General features: G+C 60.6%; 1 protein-coding gene across 1 annotated transcript; it reads right to left on the bottom strand.

Annotated features, from left to right (window-relative positions):
- Positions 1-5,851: 5,851 nt before the first annotated feature.
- Positions 5,852-7,056, bottom strand: Grifin (galectin-related inter-fiber protein). Its single transcript, XM_047534169.1, has 4 exons — positions 7,030-7,056; positions 6,614-6,693; positions 6,371-6,530; positions 5,852-6,022 (listed from the first exon to the last, which is right to left on the bottom strand). The coding sequence occupies exons 1-4, from the start codon at positions 7,054-7,056 to the stop codon at positions 5,852-5,854; spliced, it is 438 nt and encodes a 145-aa protein (XP_047390125.1).
- Between the last annotated feature and the right edge of the window lie 3,177 nt (positions 7,057-10,233).

The raw sequence follows: 10,233 nt of genomic DNA, 5'->3' as shown, positions 1-10,233 counted from the left end.
GGCCCTGGGTTCAAATCCCAAGCCCCACAAAAAAAAAAAAAAAAAAGGGCTGAGGATGTGGCTCAGTGGTTAAGCGCCCCTGGGTTCAAGTCCCAATACAAAAAAAAATAATAATAATTAATTTTTAAAAGCTTGTTATGGTGGGGGCTGGGGAGACAGCTCAGTTGGTAGGGTGCTTGCCTCACATTTGCAAGGCCCTGGGTTCTAATCCCCAGGACCAATAAATAATTAAATAAATAAATAAATAATAACTTGTTCTGTTGGCAACCAGGTTTTCCAGATCCTCTCAGAGAATAACGATGGAGTCAGACATCTGCATGCCTCTCCTGCTACACCGAGGCTGCAGGCCTTGCTAGAGGACCCAGGCACCGTCACCCCCGTCCTTTTACATAGCAGCATCTCTGGTGACCAGCCTCATTGCCAAATGTCTGCAGAGGAGACTCTCCTTACTGGATTCCTCCTCAGGGACACCAAGGTTGGTTCAGGCCTTGGCTGCCACCCCTGCTGTGTGGAGAGTCTCCCTGGGGGTCCCCCTGCAGGAGACTGCCAACAGGGAACCGTTGGCCACCAACACCCTTGAGACCAGTGCAGGAGCTTTCCTGGGGTCCATGGTGGTGGTGGGCTCGCCACCCAAGCCTCCTGCTCTAAGCAGAAGGAAGCTGCACGGGCTGCATGCTGGCCCTGCAGGCACACTGTCCTGAAGGGCCCCCAGCCCTGCTGGGTTGTGCTGGAGGATGGAGCCCAGCTGCTTGAGCTGCCCCTGTACAAGTGGTGGCCATGTAGGACCCAGGGCCGTCCTCACCAGGCCTGAAGCAGGAACTGTGAGCCGGGGTCAGGAGAGTGCCCAGCCGTGCCAGGCCAGGCTGGAGACATCGAGGGCCTGACAGGGAGCCACTCGCCCTGAGCACTGGCTGTCTTGGTGGGGAGGGAGGCAGGGGATGAGGGAAGACTGCACCCTAGGGCACTTGCTGGACAGTGTCCATGTCCCTCCTCACCCTGGCCCCATTTTACAGAAGAGGAAACTGAGGCTCGGGGATTCCACACTGTTTATTCACTTGATCATTCCACTGGGCCCCAGGTGCTGGCTTCTGCAGCAAGGAGGCCAGGTGGGGTGGGCGATGCTTCTAATTGCTTGGATCTCCCTGACGTGGGCCCTGGCCTTGGGCCCATGTTCATTTTATGGAACAAACACTATGGGCCCTGGAACGCAGCCCTGACCTGTGTGGGAAGGAGTGCCAGACCTGGAACAGGGGTGAGGCAAGCCGGGTCTGCAGCGCCCTCTGCTGGCCAGCCTGAGAGCCCCAGAAGGGCGGCACTGTGGGAAGGCGGGCAGGAGGGTGGGGTTACTGGACCCCCAGCACCAATATCCTCTCACCTGGTGGGGAGGGGCCAACACAGGGCAAAGCTGGTGTTAAAGCGGAGGTCTCAAACAGGCCACTCCTGGAGCAGCTTGCTCCTGGGTCCTGTAGGTGTCACCATATGGGCCAATACTTCAACGGAAGTCCAACAGGTGAACTCGAGTTTTAAAAATCAGAAGATCTGCCGGTTCTGGGCCCATATCTCCCTGGCATAGTTGGAAAGGGCTGAGCAGGGTGGGCGTTTGTGTTTCAGTTAGCCTCAGACCCCTGGGGACCCTATGACCCTCACCACTGCCTCCTTTAGGGTGATCACCCTCCTGGCCTCTGAACCCTCTCCTTGACCCCACAAAGAGCCTGGCACCTTTGGTCAGCCTGTGGTATTGGGAAACCAAGGATGGGCGAAACCCTCCCGGCTGCACCATCGGGGCCCAGGCAACCGTTTCCACAGCCAGCCCGGCCCAGGGCATCTTTCTCCAACGCCACAGGGAAAGATAGTCCCCAGGCAAGCAGCCTGACTTGCCAGGAGCTGGGGCTGCCTGGTGACCTGTTACTGAATCCATAACTGGAGTGTAGCGTCTGCAGACGCCTTTGGGCCTCTGAAGGTACCAAGGACTGGGTAACCTGTGGCAAGGTGCAGGGACAGGGGTGAAGGCGGGGCATTGGGGAGGCGTTTGCTTCCAGTTGGCAGGTAGTGAGCTGCCTGTTGCTCGGAGGGTGCAAATGAGACCTGGTAACACATGTTCATGAGTGCCTGCTCCAGTGCCAGCTCTCGGTGGGGAGACACAGCCAGCAGGTCAGCCCAGGAAGCAGGATCTGCTACTTGGGACAAAGGGAAGCAATGCTACCAGGATGGAGGGTAAGCCACTCCAGGGATGCGAGAGAAGGTCTCACGTGGAGGCACCAGAGGAGAGGCTGGAACGATGAGGAGGGGCCGGCCAGGCCAGGGCTGCGAGGAGCACGCAGGGAGGAGGCCTACAGAGGCCCGAGGCGGGGCCGGAACCCTGTCCCAGGGTTGGAAGGGAGGCGCCCAAGCCAGGGAAGAGAAGCCCGCTGCCAGTTTAAAAAGAAGGAAAAAACCCTGTATTTATTTTATTTATTTTCATGTGGTGCTGAGGATTGAACCCAGTGCCTCACGCATGCTAGGCGAGTGCCCTACACCGAGCCACCTTGGAGCCGCTTGCTTCCTGTGGTGCATGGGACGGCTCCAGGGCTCCAGGGCCCGATGGCCCGGGGCAGGTGGAGGGGGCATCGCAGCTTGTTCAAGGCTCTAGCCATCTTCCCTGTCAATCAAGTATTGACTCACTCATTGACAAAGCTAACGCTTCCAGAGCTCCGTGTGCTCTGGGACAAGCTGGACTGGGCTGGGGCAGCACCCGGTCCCTGACCTTCAGACGAGGCTACAAGAACCCAGCGGGAGGTCAGGGGAGGCTTCTCAGCGGAGGTGTTCCCAGCTGTGCTCAGGTAGAGGAATGGGCTGCTTGGGCACAGCCAGCGATGCTGGCCATTGGGGCCGCAGGTTGCTCAGACGAGGTTGACCAGGGCCAGATGAGGCGGGAACGCATGCTGTGTGCCGAGGGCCATGGGAGTCACGGCAGGCGTGATGGCGGGGCAGGCGGCTCCTCCTACAGGACGCTCTGGGATCACAGCTCCCTGCACCCCATTTGACAGATGGAGAGACTGAGGACCAAGGATGCCTCAGGGGTCTGGGGCCCCTGTGGTCTCACTTGCCCTGTGGCACCTTATAACCTGGAGTGGACAGAGGGCTGATTCACAGCCCGCTCGCTCAGGGTCAGGTTGAGGTGTGTGCCTGTGTGTGTGTTTGTGTGTGAGTGTAGAAATCTGTTGGACCTGGACTTTGTCTGGCTCCAACTTTCACTTGCTGAGTGACCCTGGGCAAGTCACTTGATCTCTCTGATCCTGTTTCTACATCTATTAAATGAGTTTGCACTTCATATCTCAAAAAGCTTTTGGGAGACATGTAGCCTGGTCTCAGGTTGTCCCCATGTCACCCCCAGGCTCAGCCATTCCCCAGCAAGGAAAGAGCCTGATGTCATCTGGTGCTCTTCCACATTCTCACCTTGCATTGCTATCGGTGGGGGGGTGGGGCAGTGCTTCATGAGGAGGGGAATCCCTGCCGAGAAACTGAGGCCCAGAGAGGCTGAGCAGGCCACCAGGCAAGGGCCTGGCACCAGGAGCAGGAGCAACCAGCCTGGTCACAGACCCAGGTCCCTGTGTGGTTAACCCTTTCCCACCGCCCAGTCACTCCCCAGCCCGGCCTGGTCGGGATACTTCCTCATGCCCCCAACCCCTCCTGGCTGACACAAAGGCCAGAGCTCCCACAGGGGCGGCAGGAAGGGGCTCCTGGCCAGCTGGGCTGAGGACACAGGCAGGGAAGTGAGTGGAGACAGGAAGGAAGCTGCACAGCTGGAGGCCCGGCCCCATTGTCCCACCTGGGGGGGCGGCGCTGGTAGCTCCTAGCAACGCTGCCCAGCTGCAGACCCAGACGCCTCCAGGTTCTGGAGGGAAGCGGGGTCACTGAACGCTCCCCACTCTGGACCCACCTGGCAGGTGACTTTTTGTTTCCACGCAGCCTCAGTTTCCCCATCCATAAAACCTTAAAGGGCAAGGCACTTGGAAGTTAATTCCACAGTAACGGCATCATGACAAGTGCCAGCCAGCGTTCCAAGTGCCTTGCCTGAGTTAGCGTATTGGAGTGCTGGACTTCCTGTGATGTCCCCATCTGACAGTGGCCCGGAAGTCAGGGACCTGCCCAGGTCTCACATGGAGAGGCAGTTAGGACTCAAACCAGGCTGCCACTTCACAGCCCAGGCCTCGGCCTCTGCTCGCCTACTGTGCGTCACTGACTGAGGGCTGTCTTGACATAGCTCGTTCGTGAGGGCTTAAGATCCGTGGAGGGTTTTTTGGTGTGTGTGGTCCTGGGCATTGAACCCAGGGCCTCGCGGAGGCTGGGCAAGTGCTCTACCACTGAACTACATCTCCGGCCTTTTTCTTTTCTTTTCTTTTCTTTTTTTTTTTTTTTTTTTTGAGACAGGATAGGGTCTCCCTAAGTGGCATAGAGCCTTGCTAAATTGCCAAGGCTGGCCTTGAACTTGCAAGTCTCCTATCTTAGCCTTCCAAGTTGCTGGGAATACAGGTGTGCTCACCAGGCACGGCTGCCCAGAGAGAGCTATTCAAAGCCGTGACATCAACAGTTGAAAACAGACAGGTAGCAGAGGGGTGGGTAGGTAGGTAGATAAACGGTAGGCTGATGTAGGTAAAGAGATAGATGACAGATAGACAGATGATAGAAAGCTGCCTGACAGATCTAGAGAGCTGATAGATGCAGAGGTGGTCACCGTTATGAGGCCTATTAAACTTTACACAACTGGAAACCACAGGCAACCTGTCATGGTGTGAATCCTGAAGTCACCTCGCCTCCCCTCCCCGGGCTCTGGGGCCGTCCTCTGAAGGCTGAGCCCTTTGCAGACATGAGGCAGGGGCTTACTCCCTTTGGGTAGGTGGGAACACCGAGGCCAGCGAACTGGAAGGCGTGTGGCCTGCGGAGCAGAGGCTTCCTTGCCAGTCCGACTCCCTGCGCGGCCCTTCAGGATGCTCCTTCTCTTCCTCAGCCCCACCCTTGGCTCCCCCGACACGGACGCGATGGGGACAGGAGCACGTCTCACTTCCAGGTGGGAAGAGAGGAAACAGGAAAAGTCCCAACGGGAAGGAGGGGGAAGGGAAGCTCAGGGCCTCCAAGGTGGTGTCTTGGACGGGGCGGGCTGGGCCCAGCACCAACCCTCCTCTCCTGGCCCCACCCAGGGCCACCCCTCTGCCTCTGGGATGGAGCCCTGAGGGACCAGCAGCCCTGGTGAGGATGACCCATGATCCTGCTGGGGCTTCTGGTCCATGGCCAGGAGCCCTCCCAACATGGATGTCACCTGACACACTCCCTCTGTCCTGGGAGCATCAAAGGTTGCAGGGAGGACTGTGTCCATTCCAACACCCCCAGACCCCCAGGGTCCTGGAGATGAGGACAGGGGTCAGGTGGTGCCCAGGCATAGGTCCCAGCCTCTTGCCCTGAGGGCTGCACAGGTGGCCCTCCCCAGCATGTCCCGTCCCCAAGCAGCCAAGCACCTGCATCCTGCTCACATTTTATTGAAGGTGGAGTCGGGGTTGGGCACACAGAACCCCAGACCCCCAGTCCAGGGGGCTCCAGACTCCTGGATGAGGGACAGCCCAAAGTTTGTTCCTGGGACCACAGATGCAGCTCACTGGCCACCGTCCCTGCAAGCATCCAAACATATGCCTTAGCTCACTGTCCCCCCGGGCACAGACTCAGGGCAGCGTGTGGACAGCAGCTTTTCTCCCGTGGCCAGGTGTGCAAGGCCAGCTGGGAGAGGGGCAGGGCAAGACAACCAAGTCGCTGGAGGGGGCACCAGGGTGAGGGTGGACAAGCTCCCATGGGGACAGGTAGCCTGGGACGGGCAGGGACCTCACCCCCAGCTCAGGCTCCGTTTGGCCAGCTCCACCTGGGCCAGGCGGTGTTCGCTCAGCACCCGCACCCTGGTGATGGCGGCCAGCGGCCTCTGGCGGTGTGGGAACTGTAGCACCTTGTGCTCCTGGGCGTAGACGTGGAAGTGCTCGGCGTCCGAGCTGACCTCCATCTGGGCAGGCAGGAAAGTGACCCCAGCCATGGAGCCCAGGATCGGTGGGCCCCTCGTCGCCCTCAGCCTGCTGGCCCGCCTGCCTGGGCCCACCCACCACGGGGGAGCTCCATGCTGGGAACCCTCTTGTTTCTCCCAAGAGGGGGTGGCTGGCAGCCGGCGTGGAGAGCAACCCATCACCCAAGTGGGGAGACTGGGCAGTGGAAGGCCCAGCCAGACCCAGCAGGGGACTTGTGAATACCCACAAGGACCACCTCCTCACCTGCCTCCCGTTCCCTGCCACCGTCTTCATCCCCCATCCCCCCGGGCCTCCCGTCTTCCCATGGGCTCCACCCAGGTCCCTGTCACCTCAAAGGGCTCCCCCAGGGCCAGGGGGAAGACGCTGGACACCTCCTCCTGGCCCCAGCGGCCACCCTGGAAGGCATTGCCCACCACAGTGGCACTGGAGAATCGCGGCTTGACATGGAAGGCGATGTCCCCCGCCTCAGACAAGAAGTTGATCTCAAACCTGGGTGCATCGCGCAGGTCACGAGGGCAGTAAATAGCTGGGCAGCCCCCGCCCCTAGCCCAGGAGGGGAGGTGGGCCCCTACTTGTCCTCTCCAGAGTCAGCTTGTCCCTGGACCATCAGGCTCCAGCCAGGGGCCAAGCCCCCCGCACAGAAAGCTTCAAACTGAAGGCAAAAGACAGAGAGATGGAGCCCATAGGGCGGTAGCTCTGCCCCCCCTCCACGTATCCACTTGTCCCCGAGACCCCCTCCAGCCCATCCACTCCAGTGTGTGATCTTCGCAGGACCCTGTCCCTTCGAGCATCTCCTTCCTGATGGGGGTCAGGATGGGGCAAGCCTGCTCAGCAGCTGCTCCGGGGCCACCTTCACCCCCACGTCCCCTCAGCCTGGGGTCTGATGAGCGAGTGGGCAGAACCAGCACCCCAGCTCTGTGTGGAGAAACACAGGCAGCCTGGGGAGTCCCCACTGGCCAGGGCCCAGGGTATGTGGCCAACTGCGTACCCGGGTCTCACCCACCTGCACCGCCATCGCCCCAGCAGCTGGGGAGCGCAGAGAGGGCCTGGGGATATAGGCGGGTGGGGGGTGGGGCGCAGGAGCTCCTCCCCTGGGGGCCTGCCAGGTCGCTGGGCCATCCCCAGCCACATTTTCCCTCTCAGGCTACCCCTCCTGGTCCTAAAGGTCTCTGTGTAAGAGAGCAGGCTCCAGACCCTGGATTCAGTCCCCAGCAATGTGAAATAAAAAAATGCACACAAGGGGTCACTTGCCCCCTCCCACCCGTACCTCCACAGGCCTGACCGGCTTCACTTCCCAGCCCCTTCTCCAGGGCCCCAAATCTGCCCTTCTGACCCAGAGAGGGGAGCACTCCTACTGAGCCTGTCCCTGCCTTCTGGGGTCCGGGCTACTGCCTGGGTGCTACAAACTGCTCCCTGCCCACCCCAGCTTCCCACCCACGCGCCCCTGGCTGCCCTGCTCCGGTCAGCTCAGTGGGCCCCATGGGGCAGGATGGGGATTAGGCCGGTGCTGGTCAGCGCATTCCAGGGCTCTGGCAGACAGATGGGGAGGGCCCTTCCCACACCCGGCACCCCTCCTCTCAGGCTGAGCCAGGGGACAGGGCTGGTTGGGACCCTCAGGTAGCCTGGAGGAGAGAAAGACCCCTCTGCAAGGGGTGCAGAGACCTCCCCGCTGGACCCTCCAAGGAGGGGAACCAGCCACAGGGACCCAGGCCAGACCTGGAGCCTCAGGGTTGTGCATGCAGGTGAGTGTGTAGGAGTGCGGGGCTCAGTGAGGGCGTTCCACACGCGCCTGTGTGTGTGTGTGTGTGTGTGTGTGTGTGTGTGTGTGTGTGAGCCAGGTGTGAGTGCACGTGGGTGGGGTGGCTGAGAGGGGCCCCTGGCTCTTTCCCTGCCCAGGGTGGAGACGATTGGCACAGATCTGGACTAGGAGGTCTTCTGTGCCTGTGTGTCCCCTTCCTCCTGTCCCTGTGTCCCCACCCCGTTTCCATGTCCCCACACCTCCTGTCCATTCTTCACTCCAGGCCCTGGCAGTGCTGACCCCATGTCCTGTTTGATCTCTCCCCAGGCACAACTGCCTGGACATGTGCTGCTGCTGTTGGCTGTGGGTGGGGGACACTAGAGCCAGAAGGGACGTGGAGATGGCCCAGACTGTCCACCGGCCTACAGGTGGTACAGGCTGTGCAGAAGCAGAGGCCCTTCCCTTCTGCAGGGTGGGGGCAGGGTTGCGTGTGGCCTGCAGGGGGCAGCCCTGGGCAGCGGAGGCTCCCCAGTGAGCCCCGTGAGCCCGCCTGTCCAAGTCTCAGACCCTCATCCCTGCGTCCCCCAGAGGAGCACAGAGAGGGATGCCCCTGGCCACGGAGCCCAGTCACCGGGTGAAGCCCAGTCCTGCCACCCACCCCCTGTCCTGTCCCCTGTAAAGGTGCTGGGGCTGGGTAATCCTGGCTGCAGTCCCTGGCGAGGACACAGCTTGGACCCTGGGTACACTGCTGCCAGGGCCCAAGGCTGGGGACAAGCACGGACTCAGAGTCTGAAACAGGCTTCTGACCGGCTGGCCACCTTGAGTTAGTGGCCTCTGGGCCTGGGTCTTCCTAGTTGCATTCTGGGCTCAGCAGTTCTGCTCAGCAATGCTGACCTCTGCTTCCTGTGCCTGTCCCTTGAGTGGGGGAGGGGAGTCTGGGGCAGTTTTAGCCCTGGACACAGGAACTGGGTCCTTGCCCACTGGATCTCTGTTTCCTTGTTTTGGGGTCAGCAGGGCTCTTGTGTAGGGGACCTGGGTCTTGGGAGTCAGCTGCTAGAGCTCCAGCTCAGAATCCGGGGCTTGGCCCCCAGACCTGAAGCTGCCTGGGATAAAGAGGCCAGAGACCTCTGTTCCCCGAAGTCCCACCCCTTTCTGAACCTCAGCTTCCCCAGCTGGGTTGTGGGGTTGAGTTACAGGAAGCCCCAGTGGTCCTCAAGGCCAGCAGTGGGGAGCCTGGCTTACTCATGCCACCAGGAGTCTCTAGAGCCCTCCAAAAATTGGGTGCCCCTCCCACCCACTTTGGACAGCTGGGCTGTGGGCCTCCATCTGGGCCTCCACCTCAGGGTTGCAGGTGGACCTGTGACCTTGGCCATCCGGCTATGGCACAGAAACCGTCTCACCTGGGGTCAGAGCCAAGAGCTGCCAGAACTCCAGGCAGCCAGAACAGGACTCAGGGACAGAGACAAGAAGGCCCCGTGGGGTGGGCCCAGTCCTGCAGAAACATCCCATGCTCACTCCCAAAGCTGCGGAGTCCGGATCTGACCCTGGACACAGTGACCCAGCGGGGCCTCAGGATAACATGGTGGGCAGTCCCTCCCTGCCTTGCTGGCCAGCAGGGTTGGGTGCTGGCTGGGGGATGCTATGGCTTTGGGCCTGGGAGCAAACAGACCTGCGTTCAGTGCCATCCCTGCCCCTGTCCCCCCACACCTACCCGGATGTTCGTTTTGCCTGGAGCTGTTGACTCTCCAGGCTGCCAACAGGTAGCCGTCTCCACCCAGCTCAGCTGAGGATCCGCTCCAGTGGGGGCTGGGCTCCGCAGCCCCTTCCCAGCCCTGGGGTGCCCAGCATGGGGCAGGCTCTCAGCCACCAAGTGAAATGCTGCTCAGAGCCCAGTGGCAATTAGCATCTCAGGAGCGCCAGCCACCTGGCTAAGCCACATATGCATCGTCACATCTGCAGCACCTGAGAGCAGGTGAGCGTGGATATGGGGGCACAGAGAAGCTAAGCTACTTGCCCAGGGTCCCACAGCTAGGCACTAACGAAGCCAGGACTTAGAGTGCCTGCCATAAACACCACACTGGACTGTCCCCTTGCCAGGCTGGGATGGTCCTTATCAGGGCTGGTTTTCAAGAGAAAGAAGTGGGTCTCGAAGAAGGAGGCGTTAGAAGGTGGTGGGGCAGCCTGGAGGAGCGAGAGCAGAGAGGCTGGCCCAGGAAAGAGAGGCAGGGCCGAGCTGGGGACAACTGGTCACGCTGGGCCTCTGACTAACCTCAGCACCCCCGGAGGGACCGCCTCACCTCTCCCAGGGACAATTTGACAGGGATGGCCTTGCCTTCCTGGGAGCCCAGCAGAGCTTCTGTGGGATTTCTGTGGTCAGGCATCATCGTACCCATTTAAAGGATGAGAAACTGAGACCCAGGGGAAGGAATCACCGGGCCCAGCCCCACAGTGAGG

The sequence above is a fragment of the Sciurus carolinensis genome, chromosome 18 (assembly GCF_902686445.1).
Source record: "Sciurus carolinensis chromosome 18, mSciCar1.2, whole genome shotgun sequence".
NCBI lineage: Eukaryota > Metazoa > Chordata > Mammalia > Rodentia > Sciuridae > Sciurus > Sciurus carolinensis.
This window is presented reverse-complemented; position numbering and strand designations above follow the sequence as displayed.